The sequence below is a fragment of the Peromyscus eremicus genome, chromosome 3, assembly GCF_949786415.1.
Source record: "Peromyscus eremicus chromosome 3, PerEre_H2_v1, whole genome shotgun sequence".
Classification (NCBI taxonomy): domain Eukaryota; kingdom Metazoa; phylum Chordata; class Mammalia; order Rodentia; family Cricetidae; genus Peromyscus; species Peromyscus eremicus.
Window position 1 is genome coordinate 133835096 of NC_081418.1, and position 26435 is coordinate 133861530.

The window sequence follows — 26435 nt, forward strand, 5'->3', positions numbered from 1 at the left end:
AAGGCCTGAATTAAAAACATAGGGAATTCGCCGGGTGGTGGTGGCGCACACCTTTAATCCCAGCACTCGGGAGGCAGAGCCAGGCGGATCTCTGTGAGTTTGAGGCCAGCCTGGTCTTCAAAGCAAGTTCCAGGAAAGGCGCAAAGCTACACAGAGAAACCCTGTCTCGAAAAACAAAAACAAAACAAAACAAACAAACAAAAAACCATAGGGAATTCAAAGGTCACCATTTTTTGGGGGGAGGGGGGAGGGGGCGTTGAGACAGGGTTTCTCTGTGTAGTTTTGGTGCCTGTCTTGGATCTCACTCTGTAGACCAGGCTGGCCTCGAAATGACAGAGATCCGCCTGGCTCTGCCTCCTGAGTGCTGGGATTAAAGGCGTGCGCCACCACCGCCCGGTGGTCACTATTTTTTTAAGAAACAAAACTGTGCATGGAGAGACAGCTAAATGAGAAAAACACGTGCTGTGCAAGTGCTGAGGCCTAAACTCTAATCCCCAGGACCACATAACAACCTGAGGGAGAGGCTGGGGAGACGACTTAGCAGTCAAGAGCACTGGCTGCTCTTCTTGGACCCAGGTTCAATTCCCAGCACCACTTGTTGGCTCATAACCATCTGTAATTCCAGTCTCAGGAAATCTGATGCCTCTTTTGACTGTGTGGACATTTCCTACATTGGTACACAGTCATACATGAAGACAAAAATATAAACATTAGTAATCATAATGCCAGGTGGTAGTTGCCCACACCTTTAATCCTAGCACTGGGGAGACAGAGGCAGGTATCAAACTCTGTGAGTTCAAGGCGATCTCTGTGAGATCCAGGCCAGCCTGCTCTGCAGAGGGAGTTCCAGGACAGCCAGGACTGTTACACAGAGAAACCCTGTCTCATAATGATAATAATCATAATAACAACCCAAACAGATAAGTAGAGCTGATGGTAGTGATGCAAACCTGTAATTTTAGCACTTAAGAGATGGAGGAAGATTATAAATTCAAGGCCACCTTTGGCTTCATAACCAGTTCTTTGAGACAGGAGATCTAACTCAAAGAAGAAAAAAAAGTATATGTCAATTAAAGAATATTTAAGGGGCTACAAGGATGGCTCAGTGGTTAAGAGCAGTGGCTGCTCTTCCAAGGACCCAGGTTCAATTCTCGGCATCCACATGACAGCTCACAGCTGTAACTCCTGTTTCAGGGGATCTGATTCCCATATCCAGAGATACTTGAAGGCAAAACACCAATGTGTATGTGTGTGTGTGTGTGTGTGTGTGTGTGTGTGTGTATAAGGGCAGTTACAAACAACTGTAACTTCAGAATCAGGGATCAAATATCCCTGTTCTTGTGAGCTCACACACACACACACACACACACACACACACACACACACACACACACACGAATGCATGCATGCAAAAATAATAGAAATAATAAAAAGAAAAAAAATTTTTTTTTATTTAAGTTAGTGGAGCATGGTGGCATATGCACTTCATCCCAGCATCCTAGCACTCAGGAGGCAGAAGCAGATACATAGAACTCTGTGAGTTCAAGGCCCCCTTGGTCTGCACAGTAGTTTCCATTGCAGATCTTCACAACTAACCCTGACCGATTTTCTAAGTTCTAATTCAAAAAGCCTGTTTTCCTTTTCTTCTTTATCCAAAGATTCCACATACTTCCCCAGAACCCCCTGATTTTGTCATCCCCCGCCCCCACCTCTCTCCTCCCAGCAGAGAAGATTTACAGCTTGCTGGCTCTGTTGTTTTTCTCTTTCGAACCTAAGAAAATGACCTTCCAGGTTTAAAACAAAAGTCTCCTAAGTGTGAAAGAGTGGCTCTACCTTCCATTTCCATACAAAGCCTTGGTTCTTTCTTCCCTGTTAGCAACATGATACTTATCATCTGTTTTGGTTTTCTACCCACCCCCCACCCCCCAGGGTTTCTCTGTGTAGCTTTGGAACCTGTCCTGGAACTTGCTCTGTAGCCCAGGCTGGCCTCGAACTCACAGAGATCCACTTGCTCCTGCCTCCCGAGTGCTGGGATTGTCTGTGTCTGTGTGTGTATGTGTGTGTGTGTTCAGCATGAGGACTGAACTCAGGGTCTCCTCATGCTATCCGGGAGTCTACAAAGGGCAACTTGTTTTGTTGAGACAGCATCTGTCCTGTCTCAACAAATACCCTGGATCTGAGGCACCACATTCTGCTTCCAGAAAAATTCTGAAGTGCAGATTCCTGGCCCCTAGCACCAGTCATAATAGCTGAGTGTGAAGTGATGAGCTCCTCTCTCTAACACAGAAGCTGCTGCTGGTGCTCTGGTGTAAGAGTCTCTTCTAGAGCTACAGATACATGGATGGACAGGCAGATAGACAGACAGATGATAGATAGATAGATAGATAGATAGATAGATAGATAGATAGGCAGACAGACAGATAATAAGTAGGTACAATATTAGCAAGATAAGAGAAGTAAAGACAGACACAATAGAGCATATAAGATGTAGGAGAATCATGAGTTCCAGGCTAGCCTGAGCTACATAGAAAGATCTTAAAAACAAAATGAAAACTGAAAACAACTTCACCCAACAGTGAAAACAAGGGGGAAGCATTTAGAAGGAAAAATGTAAAGAAGCAGTGGAATCCAGATATGGTTATTGTTAAAAAACAAAAAACTATTGATTTATTTATGTGGTGTGGCAATGAGTGGGTGTGCAGTCAGAGAGCAACCTGTGGGAATACATTTGTCTACTGTGAGAGAAAGTTGGGGGTGAGAGAGAGGGAGGGATATTGGCTCTGATGAGCAGCTGAAGTTCAAGGCACTTTGCTTGTGGAGCTCTCTGCAGAGACTTGATCCTCCTGTCTCTAGAGTACCGGAATTTCAGGCTTGGTCCTGTGGTTTTCGGGTTTTTTTGTTTTTTTGGTTTTTTCGAGACAGGGTTTCTCTGTATAGCTTTGCGCCTTTCCTGGATCTCGCTCTGTACCAGGCTGGCCTCAGACTCACAGAGATCCGCCTGCCTCTGCCTCCCGAGTGCTGGGATTAAAGGTGTGCGCCACCACCACCCGGCGGTCCTATGGTTTTATGCAGTGCTAGGGATCGAATCCAGGTCCTTATACGTGCAAGGAAGTATGCTAGCAACTGAACTACATCCCCAGGTCCACGATAAGCTTTTCTGAAGTTTTAAAAACAGAAATATTTTACTGTTTAAAATAACCCTGGACTTTTAAATTATAACCTGTTTTTTTTTTTTTTTGGGGGGGGGGGTTTCGAGACAGGGTTTCTCTGTGTAGCTTTGCGCCTTTCCTGGGACTCACTTGGTAGCCCAGGCTGGCCTCGAACTCACAGAAATTCGCCTGCCTCTGCCTCCCGAGTGCTGGGATTAAAGGCGTGCACCACCACCGCCCGGCCTTATAACCTGTTTTTTTTTTTTTTTTTTTTTTTTTTAAAGGTTTTTTTTTTTTTTTTTTTTTTTGGTTTTTCGAGACAGGGTTTCTCTGTGTAGCTTTGCGCCTTTCCTGGGACTCACTTGGTAGCCCAGGCTGGCCTCGAACTCACAGAGATCCGCCTGGCTCTGCCTCCCGAGTGCTGGGATTAAAGGCGTGCGCCACCACCGCCCGGCTTATAACCTGTTTTTATGTTCAGGCTATCTGTGTATTATTTCTCCTGCAGTTGTACATAAAATGTTTTTACATAAAAAAGGACAAATACTATAGAATTGTATTACATGAAATATACAGAATATACAAATTCATAGAGACAGAAAGATTAGATGTTATCTCAAGATAGAGAAGAATCTCTGTTTTCTGTGATGGAAAAACCCCACAAATGGACAGTAGTATCAGGACATAATATCATGAATGTAATAAATCAAAATAATTAATGTAATTAATGAATATCATAAATATAATTATTGAATGAGTACTGTGAATGTATTCAATGAATACCACAAATGTAATTAATATCATGAGTGTAATTAATGAATATCATTGAGTGTAATTTAAAAAAACAAAAACAAAAAAAAAAACATAAGTGTTGGGATCTGTAATTTTCTCTCAAATGGTGAACTTGCGGGAATTCCCCTCCCAGGTGGATCTCCCAGTATTTCCCTTCTGATCTCCCTCCCACCTAGAGGATTCAAGGTTTTGTTTTGTCCCACCTGCTTGGACCCACACACAGCACACCGTACTCTTTTTCAGTACTGATCATAACAACATTACGATCATTCTTCTTTCTGTTTTGATTGTGTTTTACCACACACTGTGGACTCACCTAACACACCCCTCCTCCACCCACACAACCCATCCCAACCAAGTCAAGGTTTCAAGACAGTCTCCACCTTATTCAAATGCTTTCCTGGGGAAGGAATGCAGCCAGCCTGCCTTTGGATGCCAGCCTCCTTTTTCTCCTGGGTCTTCCACTCCAGAGACTCTCACCCTAGACAAAAGCGGCAGGACAGTGATGGGGGTTAGGGGGTAATTCATCAAAGGTCCCGACACAAAGACCCCTTCTGCAAGGAGTTGTGCCTCCTGTACCAAGCTTTTGCAAAGCTTGGGGTAAATGCAAGGATTTGATGACCTTGACCCCATGAACCTAGAGGCAGGGTTCAAGCCCTTTTACAGGACTCACATTTTGTTTCTAATTGGAAGTGAGAACCGGCTTTGACCGTGAAACATCCAGTTCTCTGACTCCTCCTGGCCCTCTCTGACAGCTCACCTCTGGGAGGAAGGTCAGAGAAGACAAAGACCTATTTACCAAAATCATGTCTTCCTCGGGGCACACCTAGCCTTACCTAGTGACATCTTTGTTTGTATTATAAAGTTTGTTTGTATTATAAAGAAGTTGGTTTTTGTAGGAGCAGAGTGAGCAGCTGTGGGTAGAGTCCCATAGCCCAGTGATGGGAGGATGCTGGGCTAGCCAGCCAGCCCCCTGCCTCCCAAAAACAGAATAGTGGTTATTTTAAAAAACTGAGTGTTGCCAAACTTTTGGTTTTTTGAGACAGGGTTTCTCTGTGTAGTTTTGGAGCCTGTCCTGGATCTCACTCTGTAGCCCAGGCTGGCTCTGCTAGAATCAAAGGCATGCACCACCACAGCCCGGTTTCTGTTTTTCAGACAGTATCTCACCATGAAGACCACCCAGCTGGCTTTGAACTTACATGGAGATCCCCTGCCTCTCCTGAGGTGTGATGGGCAGGACTCTCAGCAGGAAAAAGCGTTTTCTGTGTAAGCCCAAGGCTTCAACCCACAGTGGAAGGAGAGAAACAACTTCCAAATGCTGGCCTCTGACGACTCCCTCTGGCACATCCTGGCACTTCACACCTGCATATCCTCTCTCTCTCTCTCTCTCTCTCTCTCTCTCTCTCTCTCTCTCTCTCTCTCTCTCTCTCTCTCTCTCACACACACACACACACACACACACACACACACACACAATAACAAATAAAATTGAAGGGAAAAATTCCAAACCAGGGTGACAGTGCACATCTTTGATCCCAGTACTTGGAAGACAGACAGAGGTAGAGGAATCCATGTGAGTTCCAAGCCAGCCAGGGATATGCCTCAAGACTGTCATTTTGGGGTATTTTGTTTTGTTTTGCTTTTGTGGTTTTTTGAAACAGGGTTTTACTGTGTAACAACCTTGGCTGTCCTGGAACTAGCTCTGTAGACCAGGCTGGCCTCAAACTTACAGAGATCTGCTTGCCTCTGACTCCCGAGTGCTGGGATTAAAGGCCTGTGCCACCACAACCCAGGAGACTCTCTCTTTAAAAAAGTTAAAAAAAAAAACAAAAAAAACAATTTACGTATGAAGACACTCCTATATCCCAGCACTCAAAGGCAGAGGAAGAAACACTCACATCAGCCAGCCTGGTCTACACAGTGAGTTTCAGGCCAACCTGGATTTACATAGTAAGATCCTGGCTCAAAATAATTAAAAACTGGCTACAGATATGACTCTAGCTATTGTCCAGCCCAATGGCTCCCTACAGTTACCCCCAATAAAAGGTCTTCTTATTGAGAACTGGAAATCTTGTGCCTGGCGGCACAGCGCACGCCTTTGATCCCAGCACTCAAGAAGCAGAGGCAGGAGGATCTCTGTGAGTTCGAGGTCAGCCTGGTCTACAGATTGTGTTCCAGGACAGACAAGGCCACCCAAAGAAACTCTGTCTCCAAAAACCAAAATAAGAAAAAGAAAAAAGAAATTTGGAAGTCTTAAATTGGATTTGGTAATGCCTGCCTGAACCTCAGAGATAGGAAGAATTTTTCTCTTTTACTAAACTCTGGTATAAACATTGATATTCTGAACATTCTGTTCATTTAGTGCCTAATGAAAAAAATCACATCAGAGCCATATTTTTATTTTTATTTTATTTATTTATTTTTGTTTTTTTTTTCAAGACAGGGTCCCTCTGTGTAGCTTTGGAGCCTGTCCTGGAACTCACTTTGTAGACCAGGCTATTCTCGAACTCACAGAGATCCTCCTGCCTCTGCCTCCCGAGTGCTGGGATTAAAGACGTGCACCACCACAGCCCGGCTCAGAGCCATATTTTTTTTTTTTTTTTTTTTTTCGAGACAGGGTTTCTCTGTGTAGCTTTGCGCCTTTCTTGGGACTCACTTGGTAGCCCAGGCTGCAGAGCCATATTTTTTATTAGCCCAGTAAAGCAGTGAAAGGTAAAACAGTCATTCTTTTGTTCTAACATTTCTACTTTTTTTATAGTCTATCTGTTCATTGTTTAAAATATTAATATCTCACCAGGTAGTGGTGGCACATGCCTTTAATCCCAGTACTCAGGCAAATCTCTGTGAGTTCGAGGCCAGCCTGGTCTACAGAGCGAGTTCCAGGAGAGCCAGGGCTACACAGAGAAACCCTGTCTCAGAAAAAAAACAAAAACAAACACACACACACACACACACACACACATTTAGAATATATATACATACACACAAACATATATATATATACTTTAGAATATATATACACATATATACACTTTAGAATATATATATATATATACATACATACATGTATATACACACACATACACAATTCTAAAAGTATTGTTTCTTTTTAAAAGTTTCCTCACCCCTAAAAGTTGGGGGAGGAAAGAGGGTGGTGTAAAACAGTAAGTCACAAAGGAAGAGGGTACAGTTACAATGTCATTCTCCACCTTCTTCCTGTTGGGTGTGGACAGAGTCCACCAGCCACATTAGTTCATGTCTAGTAGTGTCCAAACAAAATAAGAAATGGCTGCTTTTAATTTTATCATGTTGCTCGTCAGGTTAAAGTTATAAAAAATCTCAAAAAAAGGCATTCAAATTAAGTGTTTTGCAGCACAAAATTCACATAGAATATCAACTAATACACACTGTGGTAAATAGCCCTGACGTGATAGATGTTAGGAAAATACGGCATTTTCTCTTGTATAATTCCTAAAACACACAGCAGGTAATTCCCTCTCTATTTACGCACACAGAGACAGACTTAACAACTAGGCTAGAACTATCCTCACTCACTGGTGTAAAGAGCACTTCTCTGTGAGCATGAGGGTGCTGGGCAAGCTTCAAACTTGTAGAAGGAAAAATAGGAGTTCAGGGCCAGCATCAGCAATATAGTGAGTGTGAGGCTACATGAAACTCTATCTCAAAGAAACAACCAAAACCAAATTAAAAATAAAATAAATTCCTTATTCTGTTGCTTAGGAGGCTGAGGCAGGAGGATTGCAGTAAGTCTGAGGCCCTCATAGGCTATAGTGAGAACTTGTCTCAAAACAAAATAGAACCCCCCCCCAAATTAATTTAAAAAATTCCTCTAGCTAGTCCCTTGTGCCTGGCATACTACCTCCACCTCCAGCAGTTGGGAGGCAGAGGTAAAAGCAGATCTCCATGAATTTGAGGCCAGCCTGGTCTAAATATTGAGTTCACGTTACCCAAGGCTAGTAAGACCCTGTTTCAAAACCAACTTTGACGTGTGAAAGATACAGACCTACTTACGAGGGAGCCCAAGAGTCGTAGCAGGTCACGGGTCCTCCCTTTTACTAAAACACGGCGGTTTTGGTAGAAAGACTTGTCTACCTTTCCCAAAATGAAACCAAGAAAGAATTAAGGTGGGAGCTGAAAAGGAGCGCCATATTTTTTTTCTTATTTTATCACTACAAATTTTATTCAGAAACTCATCTTTTTTGGTTGTTAAAAAAAAAAAAAATCCCAATATGAACTGGCTTGTCAACCAACTACAAAAATGTCTAGCAGTCACAAGTTATAAACAGGTGGGCTCCGAATCTCCCGTATGTCTTGAGGTATCTAGACCTGCCCCCTGTCATGCTCTCGTCCTCCACCTCCTCTGCTGCCACCATGCCTAATGTCTCTGGATGGAGAATGCCTTTCCCGGGATCGGGACCTGGAACTATGTTTCTTGCACTGGCGCCCAGACAGAGCTTGCGTTGGAGCTCTCTTGAGATTGGCTTCAGATGCATGAAGTTGCAGAAGCCCATCCTGGTGCACTGGCCCATCTCATACTGGCAGACTTCCCTGAAGTCAGCCACTGGGGACAGCTCTGAACCGATTGGCTGCCCGTTAAGCCAGCGGTTATTCAAGTCCATCACAGCTTTCTCTGCATCCTCCTCATGACGAAACCTGACTTACACGTTCCCCACCAGGTGGTCTCCTAGGTTGTCACAGACGTTCATCTCTTCAACCTGTCCGTACTTTTCTGCCATCTCAGTGAAGACTTCCTCAAAGAGCTCATCATAGCAGGAGCGCCATATTTAGACAGAGACTTGGACAACAAGCTCTGGTTATTTGATTATGTCTGTGGGAGAACAGAAGAGGAAATGGCCCCACTGGAGAGATACAGGCTCTGGAGGTGCAGTCGTGGTTTGACGGTGAAACATGGTAAAACCACAAGTGGGAAGCCACCTTTTTTTTTTTTGATCTCTAGATTAGGTGGCCCCATCTTTTCCCTTCCCGCCTCAGTCTGGGCCACTCGCTCCACAGCTTCTTTTGCATTACAATGTCCTCGGTGGGCCTGGCAGGAGGGATTAGCTGTGAATTCACAGGGATGGTGGGGCGTGGGTGCTGGGGTGGGGGGTGGGCGGGAGTAGGGGGTTGAGGGGGAGGAGTGATCCAGGACACTGGAATCTACCTTTAAAATCTAGCGCCTTAAGCTGTTGGCCTCCAGCTAGGCTGAGCTGGCCTCTCCCTCTGTTGCTGGAAGACTGAGAGGGAAGCCCGCTTCCTTCTGGCCTCTTGATAATTTTACATCTGGACATATTTATTTGTCATTTCTAGGATCCTTCCTCCTAGACATTGAGTTTTAAGGTCTTAGCTTTTTTGTTGTTCTTGTTGTTAAAATTTATTTTGTTGTTGTTGTTCCGACTGACTTCTATCTGACATGAGTGTGGATCTCCGTGGTTCCGACAGTCCGCCTTATTACGACAAAGCAGCAAATTCTGGTGACTCGTCACCAATGCCTGAAGTTCACGGTCCTGAGGAAAACTGTTGCTCACACGCTGCTGCTGAGATGCTCCAAAAAGAGATCGGTAAGAAGTTCAATCCCCGAAGATCCAAGTTATTTAGAAAAGAAGGAAGAAACGGGTGAAGGGTTACCGCCTCTTTTATCAATTATAGTCCGTAAGCAGGTGTCACTATCAACCTCTGGACACCCCTCTTTGAGGTTTTACTGGTGACATCAATGTCACCTTCTAGTCTTGAGCTGTAGTAGAGACCAGGGATATAGAATCGGGCAATTGGATTGGAGGCTGTGATGTGAATTTGAGAACATTAGTGTGGAAACAAATGTGCTATAGTAATTAAGCGAGGTGATGCTCTCATCTTTTTTGCGGGGGGGGGGGGGGGGGGGGGGCGTGGCATTTTGAGACAGGATTTCTCTGTGTAGCTTTTTTGGAGCCTGTTCTGGAACTCACTTTGTATACCAGGCTGGCCTCGACCTCACAAAGATTCACCTGTCTCTGCCAGACATACACCACCACTGCCCGGCTGATGCTTTCTTCTTAACAAGGGCTGGACCTCCAGGTGATGATGAGGATGAGGAGCACCCATTTTAGGTGAGGTTGTAGTTTATCCAAATGGCTTCTTTCTCCCGAAGAAGCGGATGGATGGCTTTCCTCTCAACACTTGAGAATGTGGGTGTCACTTAGTAATTAGTCTCCAGCTTGTGAGCACGCATCCTAAACTCCAAACAAGTGTTCTTTTAGCCTACAGTAAAGGTAGTTCCAGACAGCTAGCTGCTGGGACCAAGGTCTGAAACACATTTTGTCTATACAGACTCAGCCAAGTATTGCTAAAGTGTGTGTGTGTGTGTGTGTGTGTGTGTGTGTGTGTGTGTGTAGTACGTGCAAATTCTACCACGGCAACACGCCGAGGCCGATGATCACTCCGTTGAGTGTATTTCAGTACACAGAAGTGTCACCTCTTCTCTGAGCTTTGGTTTAATGTCTGTCATTGTGAATTTTGATTTTGTGACTTTGAGGTGGAAGAGTGCGGAGTTGGGAATGAGTGGGTAGGTTGTCCGTGGCAAGTAAAGTGAGGAAGGCTGTGTTTGTGGCCGTCTCTAGTGCCGGCAGAGGACGTAAGTGTCCTTTTAGAAGCTGCTTTAAGGCCGGTCTTCGAGACGGCGGTGTTGGTGCTGAGCATCGCGTCTCGCAGCGGTGCGGTCGCTAGGGAATGCCAGGCGAAGCTGGGTAGTGGTTCTGAGTTCAACCCTTCTAATCTCAGAAGAACAACAAAATGCCTGGCATTGTGGTACACAGCTAAAAATCTAGCACTGAGGCAGGTGGATTGGGGACTTTGTCTTAAAAAACAAACAAACAAACAAAAAACAAACAAACAAAAAAAAACCCAGTGGAAGAGCTAGAGGGTCATGGATGAGAGAAACAAAATTGGTTAATTGGGATTTTGCCCTAGTACTGATAACTCAAGACTCTGACTGCTTTTGTACCAACAGAAAGGACTGCAGTACCATGTGGAAATAGGCAGGCGGCTGCTTCTCCTTCCTCCTCTTCTCCTTCCCCATCCTTCCCCTTCTAGAGGAAGAGGAAGACGCCCCCCCTTCCCTTCTAGGTGAAGGTGAGGAAGCCTCCTCTCGCCCTGGTCCCCTTCTAGGGGGAAGGGGAAGGGGAAGAAGGGCCTTCCTCGCTCCTTCTTCCCCTTCCCCTCTTCATTGTCTTCGTTCTCCTCATCCTCCTCATCCTCCTCCTCTTCTTGTGTTGGGGACTAAACCCAGGGGTGTGCATTGCTAATGGCAAGTGATTTATTTCACCCTGGAAATTTCCTTAGATGACATTCAGTACAATGGATTTCATTATGACATTTTCATTCAGACTTGTTAGTTCATTCACATATGTTAGTTCATACACATTTGTCATCGTATGACTGGGCTAGGGCTGACTCAGTGGTAGAGCAATGGTAGAGCATGAAAGGTCCCAACAGGGCTGGATCCCCAGGAACATGCAAAAAACTAGGGAAGACAAACATTCCCAAATCTGATGCCTGGGATTAGAAACCTTTATTTATTTCATGTGCGTCGGTGTTCCACCTGGGTGTATCGTCTGCATGAGGGTGTTGGATCCCCTGGAACTGGAGCTACAGACATTGTGAGCTGCCATGTGGTTGCTGGGAATTGAACCCGGTTCCCTGGAAGAGCAGCCAGTGCTCTTAACTGCTGAGCCATCTCTCCAGCCCATTTATTTACTTTTCTGAGCTGGGGCTGGTCTCAAACTCCCTCTCATCTCAGCTTCTGGAGCAAGCAGACTTCAAGTATGTGCTGCCTCCTCACACTCTGCATGAGGTCACAGTCCTAGTCTAGAGGCAGCAGGGATTGAAAGAAGGAAAAAGGACTACAAATTCAAACTTCCTCTCCGTCCTGCCTTTGAGCCGAACATTTGTTAGTTAGTTTTTTGTTTTGTTTTGTTTTGTTTTTTAATTTTGGTTTTGGATTTCCAGGGTCTAATTGTATGATTTAAATAAATAACATAACTTAAAACACCTATGTAAAATGATAGCACACTGTTATGTGGGGTGTGTGTGTGTGTGTGTGTGTGTGTGTGTGTGTGTGTGTGTTTGTGTGTGTGTGACCAAGTATTCTGACAGAGTATATGATTATAATGAAATAATTAGGTTTTACTTATTACTTAGATCTAAGGCTGTGAAGATAACTTCTTTGAAAGTAAATACATTAAACCTAATATTTAAATTTTTTTTTTTGAGATAAGGTTTCTCTGTGTAGCCCTGTCTGTCCTGGAACTCAGAGATCTGCTTGCCTCTATCTCCCTAGTGCTGGGATTAAAGGCATGCACCACAATGCCCGGCTGAATATGTTTTATTAACAAATTTCTGTCTATTCCCAACAGCCTCTCCTCGCCCTTCCTCTGTGGACCTGCCTCTTCAGGACAGCCCTGACTCTTCCACCAGGCCCAAACTGAAGCTCACTGGTCCTGAGTCTAAAGAGGACGCCAAGAAGGGGGACAACAAGGTCCACACCAAGAAGCAGAAGATGCGGACCGTGTTCTCTCAGGCACAGCTGTGTGCACTCAGGGACAGGTTTCAGAGGCAAAGGTACCTCAACCTCCAGCAGATGCAAGAACTCTCTGCCATTCTCAACCTTAGCTATAAGCAGGTACGGTTGTCTCCTTGCTGCCGTAATATAACAGAATTGCCTGATTTGCCAAGGAATGGAGTTAACATCTGGATGCCTCTCTAACTGAGGCCTATCCTTTCTCATGTTAAAAATCATACAATTATGTGTAGCTCGTGTGATTCATATGTTGTCCGCTCTATTCTATCAATTACTTCATCTTTACTTCATGCCCCCTCTGCCCACCACCCACCCCCAAGGCAGGGTCTCACTATGTAGCCCTGACTGGTCTGGAACACAATATGTAGACCAGTTTGGTTTCATATTCTCAGATCTGCCTCTGCCTTCCTGGTGTTCAGATTAAAGCTTTTCTCACCTTCAGGGCAGTGGTGGCACATGCCTTTAATCCCAGCACTTGGGAGGCAGAGGCAGGCAGATCTCTGAGTTGGAGGCTAGCCTGGTCTGCAGAGTGAGTTTTAGGACAGGCTCCAAAGCTACATAGCGGAAAACCCTGTTTCGGAAAAACAAACAAACAAAAAAGCAGTTATGACCACACCCAGTGTTTTGTTTTATTTTATTTTATTTTGAACCATGCATGATGGCATATCTCAGCATTTGGGAGACTGATGGGAGAATAAAGTGTTCAGTCCATCTATATAGAGTTCAAGACCACCTGATTTAAAAAAAAAATGAGGTGCTCTCTTCAGCAGCACATATGCTAAAACTGGGACAGTGTAGAGGAGACCAGCCTAGCTTCTGAGCATCAATGATACAATCTGAAGAGCTGCATATTTGAGGGAGATGGTGGCACAGGCCTTTAATCCCAGAATTCGGAGGCAGGGGCTGATGGTCTCTTGAGTTCCAGGCCAGCCTGGTGAGTTCTGAGACAGCCAGGGCTACACAGAGAAACCCTGTCTTGAAAAAAAGAAAGCAAATAATGGGTAGGGAAGATGGCTCAGTGATCACAAGCACGGGAGGGAGTTAGGGTCTCATTAGGCAGCTCACAGCTACCCATGGAATTATTCCTGCTCCAGGGGATCTCACACATGTTTTCTGGCCTTGAGGGAACCTGTACTCACTTGTACATACCCAAGCAGACACACAAACACATAAAGCTACACTTTTGATGTGAGATGAAGAGATTTTACAGTCTGTCTTTTTTTTGAGACAGGGTTTCTCTCTGGAACTCTCTGTAGACCAGGCTGACCTCAAACTTAGATCCACCTGCCTCACCCTCTCGGGTTCTGGGAATTAAAGGTGTGTACTACCATTGCTCAGCTGTCTATCTTTAATGGTGAAGTTACCGACTGGAATGAAAGGCACTGCACAGCTAAACTCAGCACCCAAGATGGAGACAGGATGGTCAGGCAGGGTTTCTCTGTGTAGTTTTGATTCCTGTCCTGGATCTCACTCTGTAGACCAGGCTTGCCTTGAACTCACAGAGATCCACCTACTTCTGCCTCCCGAGTGCTGGGATTAAAGACGTGCGCCACCACCGCCATAAATAAACAATATTTTTTAAAAATGTATGAAGCTGGCCTCACTTGCATGTCTTTATGTAGATAGGTGTTTTGCCTCCGTGTACGTCTGGGTATCCTATGTGTAGTGCTCCTAGGAGGCCAGAAGAGGGCGTCAGGTTACCCGGGACTGGAGTTAGAGATGGTTGTGAATCACCCTGTGGGAGCTGGGAATTGAACCTGCGTCCTCTGGAAGACCAGTCGGTGCTCTTGTCTGCATGTCTTAATTTTTAAAAAGTCCTGTCACTTTCTGTAGGTTAAGACCTGGTTCCAAAACCAAAGAATGAAATGTAAGCGATGGCAGAAAAACCAGTGGCTGAAGAGCAACGGCGTGACTCAGGTAACAGGACACTTGACAGACATCTTATTTCATATGTGTCTACATCATCTGGGTGTGGCCCATCTGTGGGTGCTGGGGAGCTGGCAGTGGAGCCCAGGTTAGGTTCCCTGGACAAATAGTCAGTGGTTCCGAACTGCTGTGGCTGCCTTTCAGTCCCGTCCTGTTAACGTCCATCTGTGTTCCAACAGTCTCATTGCCTCCCATCCCCCTTTCCCCCTGCAAGTCACCCGCCCACCCCCATTTTTCGAGATAGGGTTTCTCTGTAGCTTTGGAGCCTTTTCTGGAACTAACTCTGTAGACCAGGCTGGCCTTGAACTCACAGAGATCCTCCTGGCTCTGCCTCCCAGTGCTGGAATTAAAGGCGTGCGCCACAACGCCCAGCCCAAGAGCTCTTTCTTGTGATTTTTTTTTTAATTTTTTGAGATAGGGTCTCATGTAGCCCCGACAGTCAGGGATCCTCCTGCCTCTGTCTCTGGAGTGCTGGGATCAGAGGCATGTACCACCATGGTGATCTTTTTCGTATTTCTTCAGCTTACGACTTTAGATTTCCTTCTTTATACTCATTGAGTTAACCACCTCTTTTAGACGGGCTCTGCATTTGTGGAGTATCCCAGCCTCCATTCCAGCTATCGCCAGGGCTGTCTGAACACATCTGGAAGCCTTTCAGTGTGGGACAGCCAGACTTTGACCGATGTTTGGAGCTACCAGACCGGGACCAACCCAACTTGCAGTAACCAGACCTGGACCAACCCAACTTGCAGCAACCAGGCCTTGACCAGCCTAACTTGGAGCAATCAGGCCTTGACCAACCCAGATTGGAACAACCAGGTCTGGAACACTCAGTCTTTGTATTCTCAAGCCCGGAATAGTCAGGCTTGGAACACTCCTTTCCATAACTTTGGAGATGACTCTCTGCAGCCTTACATGCAGTATCAGCAAAACTTCTCTGCCAGTGATGTGGGGCCGAGTTTGGAAGCCACTGGGGAAAGCCACATGTATTTTAGTACCCCACAAGGCTTGTAATTACTCCTGAACTACTCTGAATACTCGGAGGGCGGGTGCAGGTAGTAAGGAGTGGACAGATGACTCAGTTTAAAGTCAGGGCAGTGGCTGGATTTCTTCCTTCTTTTAAAGATTTTTGGTCTTTCAAGACAGTGTTTCAGGACTAGAGAGATGGCTCATGGGTTAAGAATGTTGGCTGACCTTCCAGAGGTCCCGAGTCCGATTCCCAACAACCACTTGGTGGCTCACAAACATCTATAATGAGATATGGTGCCCTCTTCTGGCATTCAGGTGTACATGCAGACGGAATGCTGTATACTTAAATAAATAAATATTTAAAAAAAAAAAAAAAAAAAAAGACAAGGTTTCTCTGTGTATCCCTGGCTGTCTAGAACTTACTCTGTAGACGGGGCTGGCCTCAAACTTGGAGATCTCTCTGCTTCCCGAGTGCTGGTGTACCACCACACCAAACTTCTTCCAAAGATTTTTTGTTTTGTTTTTTGAGACAAGGTTCTCTGTGTATGTAGCTTTGGAGCCTTTCCTGGAACTCACTGTGTAGTCCAGGCTGGCCTCGAACTCACAGAGAGTCTCTGCCTCCTGAGTGCTGGGATTAAAGATTTTTATACTGTTTTTATTTTTATTCTTTTGGTGCCAGAGAGCAAATCTAGGACCTTGAACATGCCGGGCACCCACTCAACCACTGTGTTCTGCTTGCAGCCCTGCCGTGGTGCGCTGTCTTACAGCTGTGTAACTTTTTCTTTAGTGTTGTGCTGGAGATTACCTAAGGGCTTTGGAGACACTAAACTGTACCCTCTCCTCCCCCATATCCTCACACACACTGACCCACCCCGATCCTGGCTTGTCTTTTCCTTAGAAGCTTGGGTCTTGGTGTAATTTGGGTGTGTTGAGTTGAGGGGTGGGGGTTATCTGGAGTCTGAAGAAGGAGGTTTGAATAAGTTGCCTGCTACAGAAACAGACATGGTGGCACTAGCTAAAGATCCGGTATTTGGGGGTATCTTTAGGATGCAGAATCTAAACGTGTGAAGAGTATAAAGATTCATTCAGATGTGGAGGCCACTCTAGCGGATGAGGCAAAAGGATCACGAGTTTGAGGCTAGTCCCGATACACAGTAAGTTCAAGGCTAGCCTGGACTATATGTAAATAATATGATGTCTCAACAAAATAAAAGGAAAGCTTTGGTTGAAGGAGGACTTCCGTTTTGGCAGTTAGGAGCCTTTACCTGTTCAGCGTACCTTGTTGATGTCCTCCCTCTCTTTGGAGTTTCACAATAAGTACTGCTATGTTAACATCTGTAGGAAGAGGTTTATAGTTACTGTACCATGATAATGCAATGCCTGTTTGACTAGATTAAGTAAAATAAAGCACTAACTTTACCTTTAGTGGTCCGATCTCTGTCTTGCTTTCACCTAGTGGCGTCAATATACATTTTTTTTTTTTTTTTTTGGTATGTGAGACAAAGTCTCATGTAACCCAAGCTGGCCTTAAATCTACTATGTTGCCAACACTTGAGGCTGAATGGGGGAATCAATAAAAGTTCAAGGCCCACCAGAGCTGGACAGGCTTTGTCTTTAAAACAAACAAGCAAAAAACTCAGCACATGACATGGTGCTCATCATGAGTGGATACATTGAGTTTGAGGCCAGCCAAGGCTACATAGTGAGACCCTGTCACCAAAACCCACAGCATTGGTGAGATGGCCCAGTGTGGAAATGACCCTGCTGCCTAGTCTGACCCTCCTTCGATCCCCGGAATCCACAAGCTGGAAGGGGGAGAACCAACTCTTGTGTGAACCTTCCTCTGCTCTCAGCTGTGCACACCAATGTGCACACTATACACGCGGGCACAAACACTCCGTGTGCACAAGCCAAACCAACAGCCAGGGAAGGAAGACACAAGATTGGCCAGTGCTGTGTTGCCCAAGTCTGCCCATCTCTCTAGAAACGAATGTAGTGGAATTTTTTGTTTGTTTTGAAACAGGGTCTCAGTATGTAGTCCTGGCTGTCCTGGAACTCACCATGTAGACCAGGCTGGCCTCACATCCACAGAGATCTCCCTGCGCCTGCCTGTGTTCAAGGCTAGGATTAAAAGCATGTACCACATGCCTGGATGTAATTGCTTTCTTTATACCTCGAAAATGCATTATCTATACCTTAACCAAACTATGGTTTTTATTCCTAAGAACAGGAATTGACAAGGGAGCGCCCCCCCATCCCTCCCCCAGTCCCCCAGCACACCTAGTGTTTCAGTGAGAGCCACAGGAACCACAGAGTCTCAGCATCTCTTGTTTTTGTGTCAACTGGGGATTAAATCCCGGGCTTCCTGATTCTAGGCCAAGGCTCTTGCTGAGCTTCACCCCCCACCTGCTTGGGGGGTGTCAAGTGTCATTACAGGTAATAGGACGGGAGGATGCGTGGTTTCAGAAGTGAGTTTGGGGCTTAAGGGTCAGGGTGCGGTAGGAGAATAATCAGGAAAGATTTCGATTTATCGAAAAAGCAAACGATGAATATTCATCTGGTGTACTTGTGTGTAAACGTTCAGTTTTGCTGTGGGATAAGAAGTTAAGGGGCTGGAGAGATGGCTCAGCAGTTAAGAGCACTGATTGCTCTTCCACGGGACCTGAGTTCAATTTCCATCAACCACATGGTGGCTCACAACCATCTATAGTGGGATCTGATGCCCTCTTCTGGTGTGCAGGTATACATGCAGAGCACTCATACAATAGAATATAAATAAATAAATAAATTTTTTTTTAAAAAAGAAGGAAGTTAAGTTAATGTGACTTCTAATGTATTCATCATAGATGACCTAGTCATTGGTCAGTCTTACTAGATTCAGCTAAACACAGCACAGAAAAACATGGAAGAAGCCGGAAACACCTAGCAACCGCCACAAGTAAACAGCCTTGCCTGTCAGTCACAACATCAGCAACTCAGGACCATTCACCAGGGTGCCCAGCCCACCCCGAAGCACTGGAAGGAGGAAGCACTGCTGCTATTCTGCTAAGGAGAGGCCTTGGCAATCAGAAATATTGGGGCTGGAGAGATGGCTCAGCTGTTAAGAGCACTGTCTGCTCTTCCAGAGGTCCTGAGTTCAATTCCCAGCACCCACATGGTGGCTCACAACCGTCTATAGTGGGATCTGATGCCCTCTTCTGGCATAAAGTCAATCCCATCAGTGGAGATGGCTGGTGTCTCAGATTCATCCTCGCCTTCTCCACACAACAATAACTACGCTTGCAGAGGCCACTTCAAGTCTTTACAGGTTAATTGATTTAATGGGAGTCTAGCTGTGTGTGTGTGTGTGTGTGTGTGTGTGTGTGTGTGTGTTTGTGGGGACCAAATCCAGGGCTGTTCCATTGATCTGCACTCTCAGTCTTCAGTGTGAGAATCTTGATTATTATCTTTGGCTTTGCCTTTTTTAGGGTCGAGGAGATTCCACCAACCACCAGGAGTGGGGCTGACTTCAGAAAGCCTCCCCAGCTGCAGCGTTCCTGGGCTTTTCGCTTCAGCTTCTCACCAAGGGAGCTATTCAAATGCCTTCATCAACTGAGTCCTGAGTCCCAAGCTGTCATGGGACCTCCAGCTGACTTCTTTATTTAACAAATTCTCTTTTTCTCCTGCTTGGCCCCCTGTCCCTCCTCTGTCTGGCAGCTGTCTGTCTTTGCTTTGTAGTTCACCACCGGGTTTTCTGAAGACTCGGGGTTTATTCAAAACAGAATTAACCTTTTCCTTTACCCTAAGAAGCCAGCACTTGGGAGTCACTGACCAAGCCAGGCCTGTACTTCTGACTTTGGAGTCTATACCATCCAGTTCCGAAGACTCAGGCAAACTCAATCCAGCTTGCTCCCTCAGGTTCAAAAGGAAATGCCAGCTAAAGGTAGAAAATCTAGGTAGATTGAGGTTTCACACTGACATAAACTGCAGGGAACACTCTCTTCGCTTCGGGACGAGAGATGGCGACAGCAGGAGTTTCTAAGGGGAGAAGGTGGGGAAAGGCAGGCTGGCCGGGACGAGTTTTCTTTTCAATTTCTCTTCTATCATGTTAGCTGATTTTGGGGTGCCCTTTTCAAGCTTTTAAGGTGACTTATTATACACGGTGAATTAAGACCCAAATTAGATTGTCTCGGGACTGAAGAGACGCCTCAGCAGTTAAAAGTACTTCCTACTCTTCCAGAGGACTGAGTTCTGTTCCCAGCACCAGGGCAGGCTGCTTCATAGTGAACTCCAGCTCCAGGGGGATGCCCTGCCTCTGGCTTGCTTAGGCACCTGTACACATGTACAAGCACACACACACACACACACACACACACACACAAACACACACACACACACTCTCTCTCTCACACCACAATTAATTGCTAAATAAAATAAATCTAAAAAGAGAAGGAAACTATGCCCCCGCCCCCCACCCCAACCACCCCCACCCACCCGCACACACACAAATGTTACTAAAGACAGCTTCAAGGCTTTGAGAGTCTGCCTTCACAGCTCACTGGCCGCTTCCATTTTCCCAATAAACAGTCTCTGTTTCTATCACTAAAGGGGGGGGGGGGGGGAGACAGGGATAGCACCAGAGTAAAAGAGTGGTTGTCTCTTTTAGTTTTCTGTAATATTTTATGACTTTTGTTGTTGCTTTAAGGCAAGAAGAGCAAAAAAATAACCTCAATTTTTGGGCAGGCATGGTAGCCTCGTCTGTAGCCTCAGGGCCAGGGAGGCAGGAGTAGATAGGATAGTTGGTGAGTTCAAGTTCTACTTGATCCTTCTTCTTTCTTTCTTTTCTTTCTTTTTTTTTTATTAAGATTTTATTATTTATTTTTAATTTATTTTTATTTTATGTGCATTGGTGTTTTTGCCATGGGTCCCCCAGAACTGGAATTACAGATGGTTGTGAGCTGCCATGTGGGTGCTGGGAATTGAACCCCGGTCCTCTGGAAGAGCAGTCAGTGCTCTTAACCAGTGAGCCATCCCTCTAGCCCCCAAGATTTTATTATTTATTTATATATATGAGTGCTTTATCTGCATGTACAACTTTATGCCAGAAGAAGGTATTAGATCCCACTAGAGATGGTTGTGAGCCACCATGTGGTTGCTGGGAGTTGAACTCAGGACCTCTGGAAGAGCAGGAAGTGCTCTTAACCACTGAGCCATCTCTCCAGCCCCCCCCTTTTTTTTCAAATATCATAATTTTTATTAAATTTAAATATCAATTCTTTTTTCCCCATTTTTATTTATTTTTCTTTTTAAAAATAATTTATTTTTATTTTTTTAAATTTATTTGTTTTGCCTGCATGTGTGTCTGTGTGAGGGTGTCAGATCTTGGAGTTACAGACAGTTGTTAGCTGCCATGTAGGTGCTGAGAATTGAACCCGGGTCCTCCGGAAGAGCAGTCAGTGCTCTTAACCACTGAGCCATCTCTCCAGCCCCTTTTTATTTATTTTTCTATTATCAGCTTGATACAGTATAAATTCTTATCCTAATAGTGAAATGTTTGATTGAGGATTGCCCAGTAATTGAGTAAAACCAAAGCTTATTATATAATCCACAGTCATCCTAAGGTCCCCCCTGCCATGTGGGTGCTGGGAATTGAACCCAGGTCCTCTGGAAGAGCAGTTAGTGCTTTTAACCACTGAGCCATCTCTCTAGCCCACCTACTTGCTCTTTACAGTGAGTTTCAGACTAACCAGGGCTGCATATTGAGACCCTGCCTCAAAAAGAACAGCAAAACCCAAAGACTGGGCCTGCAATATGTCTCTGGGGGCAGAGGTGCTCACCACAAGCCAAGCCTGATGACTGGAATCAGTCTCTCAGACCCACACGATGGAAAGAGAGAAAGAGCTCCACAAAGCTGCCCCCTGATCTCCACAGGCAGGCAGTGGCGTGCACCCCTCCCCCACTCCCTAAAACAAATAAATGTAATCATAATAACCACCTAACCCCCCGTTATTACTGCCCTGCTCAGCTGCTGAATTTCCTCTTTTCTCCTAATTACTTGTGTAGTCTTTGACTGTCCTGGAGCTCACTGTGTAGAATAAGCCGGCCTCGAATTCACAGAGATTCACCTGCCTCTGCATCCCTCTGCACATGCCTTTGATCCTGGGGAGGCAGAGGCATGCGCAGGCAGATCTCTGAGTGTGAGGCCTCCTGCCTCTGCCTCTTGAGTGCTGGAATTAAAAGTTGCACCACCACAGCTGGCTAAGCTAGACTCTGTGAAAGCCCACACTCCGACTCTCAGGGGATCTCACTATCCTTTCAGCAACTCTTTCTCTTAACCCACATGCTTACACTTCTATTAAAGCATCTTGATGTCGAGCCTGGTGGTGGTGGCACTTGCCTTTAATCCCATCACTCCAGATGCAGAGGCAGATGGAGCTCTGAGTTCAAGGCCAGCCTGGTCTACACAGCAAGTTCCAGGACAGCCAGGTCTACTCAGAGAAACCCTGTCTGGGAAAAAAAAAAAACAAACTTTATTACTGGGCATGGTTGACACATGCTTTTAATCCCAGCACTTGGGAGGCAGAGGCAGGAGAATCTCTGTGAGTTTCAGGCCAGCCAGGGGTCCATAGTGAGACCTTGTCTGAAAACAAATAACAACAATAAAATATCATCATTAACTGTCAATGCACTTAAAAAAAAGTTATGGGGCTCATTATATTGCCTTGATTGGTCCTTTATATCTGAGCTCAGAGATGCCTCCTTACTCAACCCTCTCAGGAGCCAAGACTACAGGTGTTAGCTGAACATTTTCAAATGTAAAAATAGCTTAAGTCCCTGTTGCAGAGTTGGGTCTGGAACCCAGGCTCTCTCGCCTCCTGAACTGTACCTTCAATCCTGAAACTTGGATTCTGAACCACAGACAAGACAGTCTGGCTTTGCTCAGAGCCCCAGGAAGTCACATTGAACTTCCTGGAGGATCACAGCGCCCCCTACTGATTCCCTGTTGCACTGGGCTCACCAATCTCCCAACCGTTTGCCTGCCTTAACCTCAGGAGGATGGTTAGCAGCCTCTTCCTTAGTTACAAGTTGTTCCAAGGGGGAATCAGTGACAGAGACAGATTAGATATACAGAGACATACATGATGAACTACAGAGGTCTTCTCAATAGTCAAATAGAGGCCTCAAAGGAGGAAAAATGAATGAAAATCTTAACAGAAAATTAAAAAAATGGGCTGGAGAGATGGCTCAGCAGTTAAGAGCACTGGCTGCTCTTCCAGAGGAGCGGAATTCAATTCCCAGCACCCACATGACAGCTCACAGCTGTCTGTAACTCATGATCCAGGGGATCTGATTCCTGCATACAGACATACTTGAAGGCAAAACACCAATGTATATAAAATAAAAATAAATAAATTGTTTTAAAAAACCCCACATTTTTTAAATAAAAAAAAATTTTTAAAGCCAGGTGTGGTGGCTCATGCCTTTAATCCTCGCACTTGGGAAGCACCACCCCAGATGCAGAGGCAGGTGGATCTCTGCAAATTCTAGGCCAGCCTAGTCTACAAAACGAGTTCCAGAACAGCCCGGGCTACATAAAGAAACCCTGTCTGGAAAAACCAAAAGAAGGGTAAGATACATGGGAGGGATTGGAGGGATGAAAGGGAAGGAGGGAAATGGTGCAATTACTTTATAATCCTTCAAATAAAAAATGACAATAGGGGCTGGAGAGATGGCTCAGTGGCTAAGAGCATTGACTTCTCTTCCAGAGGACCTGGGTTCAATTCCCAGCCCCCACATGGCAGCTCACAACTGTCTATAACTCCAGGATCCAGCACCCTCACACAGACATACATATAGGCAGAACACCAATAAAATAAATAAATTTTTAAAAAATTGACAATAAAAAGACTACTTAGCAAGACTGTATGTTATTAAATAAATTAAATCAGCATATTATTACTATTAAAAATAACCTTAAAAAGCTGGGCATGGTAGTGCACTGCACCCTCAGCCTTTGGGAGGCAGAGGCAGGCAGGTCTCTGTGAGACTGAAGCCAGAGTGATTTACACAGCTAGTTCCAGACCAGCCAGGACTAACTTGTTGAGACCATATCTCAAAACAAAATGAACAATAGCAACAACAATAAAATATCTTCATTAAATGTCAGGTCAGCTTCAAGGAGAAAAAGTAATGTTGCTGTGGCAGGTTCCAGAAGAAGCAGAGGCCAGGGGAGAAGAAACCTCATAGCAAGAACTATTTAAAAAAAAAAAAGTGAAAAAAAATCATCCTGGAGCCAGAATTTTTTTTTTTTTTTTTTTTTTTTTTTTTTTTTTTTTAGAGACAGGGTCTCTCTGTGCAACAGCCTTGGCTGTCCTGGAACTCACTTTGTAGACCAGGTGTTGAACTCAGAGTTCTGCCTGCCTCTGCTTCCCGAGTGCTGGGATTAAAGGCGTGTGCCACCATGCCTGGAGAGCCAGAATATTTTTGTTATGCAGTTTTATGGTTTGTTGTGAGTGTGTATGTGTGTGTACACATTCAGTGTTCAAATAAAAGGCAAAGGTCAACACAGATGTTCCCCATCACTCTCTACAGTTATTTTCTCATTCATGGCCTCTCATTCAGCTAGATCTAATGGCCAGCAGGCCCTAAGGGCCCGGCATCATCTTGGGTTCTGAAGGACCCAACTCAGTTCTTCATGCTTGTATTTGCAAGCTCTTCACTAACTGGCTTTGTTTAGCTTTGATTTCAAAATCATAAATCTGGACGTGAGGGAGAACCAGGAAACAATGATGCCAAAGACCTCCAGGAGAGTAGGGCTGATGGGCACTCTGAGAAGATGCTCCTATAATTCCTGTAGTTAGGGATGATGTGCTTAAGTAAGCAGTGTTGCCGTTGGCAATGGTGATGGGTTTTGACGGTCCTGGATCCGAAGCCCTCGATGGCTCCCACAATATTCACACCTCTTTCACTCTGACAAAGCGTATGTTACCATCAGTCTTGCCAGAGCAGATGAAAAAGTAGAAAGCTACTGTGCTGGTCCAGTGTTTAGTGTGAGTAAGATGCCTCCAGGGCCTGCCTGTGACAGGGTCAACTTCTCGCCACCAGATGTTTCCTTGTAGATAGTCCAACATCTGTATTAGTCAGAGTTCTCCAGAAAGGAGAACCTTGGCAGGGCACAGACATTTCTATTAGTTATATAAAATAGAGGGTGTGGTAGTACATGCCTGAAAAAAACCAGCATTTGGGAAGTTGAGGCAAGTGGATCAAGAATTCAAAGCCAACCCCAGGCTACCTAGTAGTAGATTTGAGGCCTGTTGTTTTAACTTTGGCACAGTGGCTGTGCCTTAATCTACTGCTACCTCAGCCAGCAACTGCAACTCTGAAATTACCACCCTGATTCTCTACCAGCATCCTGGCCACTCAGGCCCCAGCCTAGTGAGGATTCTGCTCCCACAGGCACGGGCTCTGTCTCTGACACTGGTAACTTTAAATCTCTATCGTTCTAATTATGAATAAGACTGGAGATTCAAAGGCTGCGGTGAAAACCTGCCAGCTCAGAGAGGTTGAGTAGCAACTAGCTGGCCCTCCCTCCTTGCTGGTGTCCATGGAAGACCTATGCCTCGCCAAACCACAAAAGGCTGCACCACTCCAAACCCCACCCTACTACTTCCTGTGTCTCTCTATCTCTCCTGGATGCCCTCTGGTGCTCTATGATGACTTTCTGTCAACCAGTTGCTAACTCTGCCTCCTGATTCAAAGCTAATTTTATTTAATTAATGCAAATGCAAACTCAGGGTTTACAGTGTGATCAAATATCTCCCAACAGAGGCCAGCATGAGCTACATGAGAATGTGTCTGAAAATATTAAAAAATGTGTATCTGTGGTGTGTGTGTAGTATGGGAGGGGTTGGTGGTATGTGCATGCATGTGTGTGTGTGTATGTGTGGTGTGTGTGTGTGGTATATGAAGGGTTGGTGGTGTGTCTGTGTTGGTGTGTGTTGGGGGTGTGGTGTCTGTGGAGTGTATATGTGTGGTGTGTGTGTAGTATGTGAGAAGTTGGTGGTGTGTGTGTATGTGTGTGTGTGTAGTATGTGAGGGGTTGGTAGTGTTGTTGGTGGTGGTGGGGTGTGTGTGTGTGTGTGTGTGTGTGTGTGTGTAGTATGTGAGGGGTTGGTAGTGTTGTTGTTGTTGGTGGTGGTGTGTGTGTGTGTGTGTGTGTGTGTGTGTGTGTGTGTTGGTGTGTGTTTGGGGTGTGGTGTCTGTGGAGTGTGTATGTGTTGGGGTATGTGAGACATGGCTTCTGTGCAGCCCGGGAGCTCTCAACCCTCTTGCCTTGACCTCCTGAGCATTGCCACAACCAGCTGAGATCTTCCAAATACGTGCTATTTTTGGAAGCTACCCCATCCATTACTGGGAAGAAGTTCAAAGTATGATTTTTTTTCAAGACAGCATAGGGTCTCTATGCAGCTCTGGCTATCCTAGAACTCACTCTGTAGACCAGGCTGGCCTCAAACTCATAGAGATTCGCCTACCTCTGCCTCCTGAGTGCTGGGATTAAAGGCGTGCGCTACCACGCCAAAATATTATTTTACCTAATTCTTTTAGTTCTATGAATGTCTATGAATTCTGAAGTTATTTTTGGATTGAAACTAATTGGTAAAAAAAAAAAATTGGTGTTTTTGTTTTTGTTTTCCTTTAAAAAAAGACGAAACTAATTGATAGACACTAGGTGTTCCTCATGGAATAACATTGTCAATGACTTCCTCAAAAAAAGAAATCATTTTATCACAATATTGTTCCTCTTTTCTTTTTCCTTTCCTTTTTAAGTTTGTAGCTCTGACCATCCTGAAAATTCACTATGTCGCCACAGGCTGGCCTTGATCTCGGGACAGTCCTGTTGCCTCAGCTTCCTGTGTGCTGGCGTTACAGGTGTCAGCTATATCCCATCCGTCCCATTTTTCCCTTGTCTTGCCCCTGCCTCACTTACGTTTGTTTGCTTGGCTGTTTGGAATTTATTCATTTATTTAACATCACCAGGCATGGTTGTATAC

At 45.2% G+C, this 26435-nt stretch overlaps 1 protein-coding gene across 1 annotated transcript; it reads left to right on the plus strand.

Annotated features, from left to right (window-relative positions):
- Nucleotides 1–9105: 9105 nt before the first annotated feature.
- On the plus strand, nucleotides 9106–15764 carry Nanog (Nanog homeobox). Its single transcript, XM_059256884.1, has 4 exons — nucleotides 9106–9517; nucleotides 12347–12612; nucleotides 14344–14427; nucleotides 15013–15764. The coding sequence occupies exons 1-4, from the start codon at nucleotides 9370–9372 to the stop codon at nucleotides 15448–15450; spliced, it is 936 nt and encodes a 311-aa protein (XP_059112867.1). The 5' UTR covers nucleotides 9106–9369; the 3' UTR covers nucleotides 15451–15764.
- The last annotated feature ends 10671 nt before the right edge of the window (nucleotides 15765–26435 follow it).

Bases quoted from the DNA above. Each gene is read 5' to 3' on its own strand.
- Nanog (XM_059256884.1), top strand. From the start codon at position 9,370: ATGAGTGTGGATCTCCGTGGTTCCGACAGTCCGCCTTATTACGACAAA. The intron at 9,518-12,346 runs GTAAGAAGTTCA...TATTCCCAACAG, and splicing joins GATGCTCCAAAAAGAGATCG to CCTCTCCTCGCCCTTCCTCT. The intron at 14,428-15,012 runs GTAACAGGACAC...CACCTCTTTTAG, and splicing joins AGAGCAACGGCGTGACTCAG to ACGGGCTCTGCATTTGTGGA.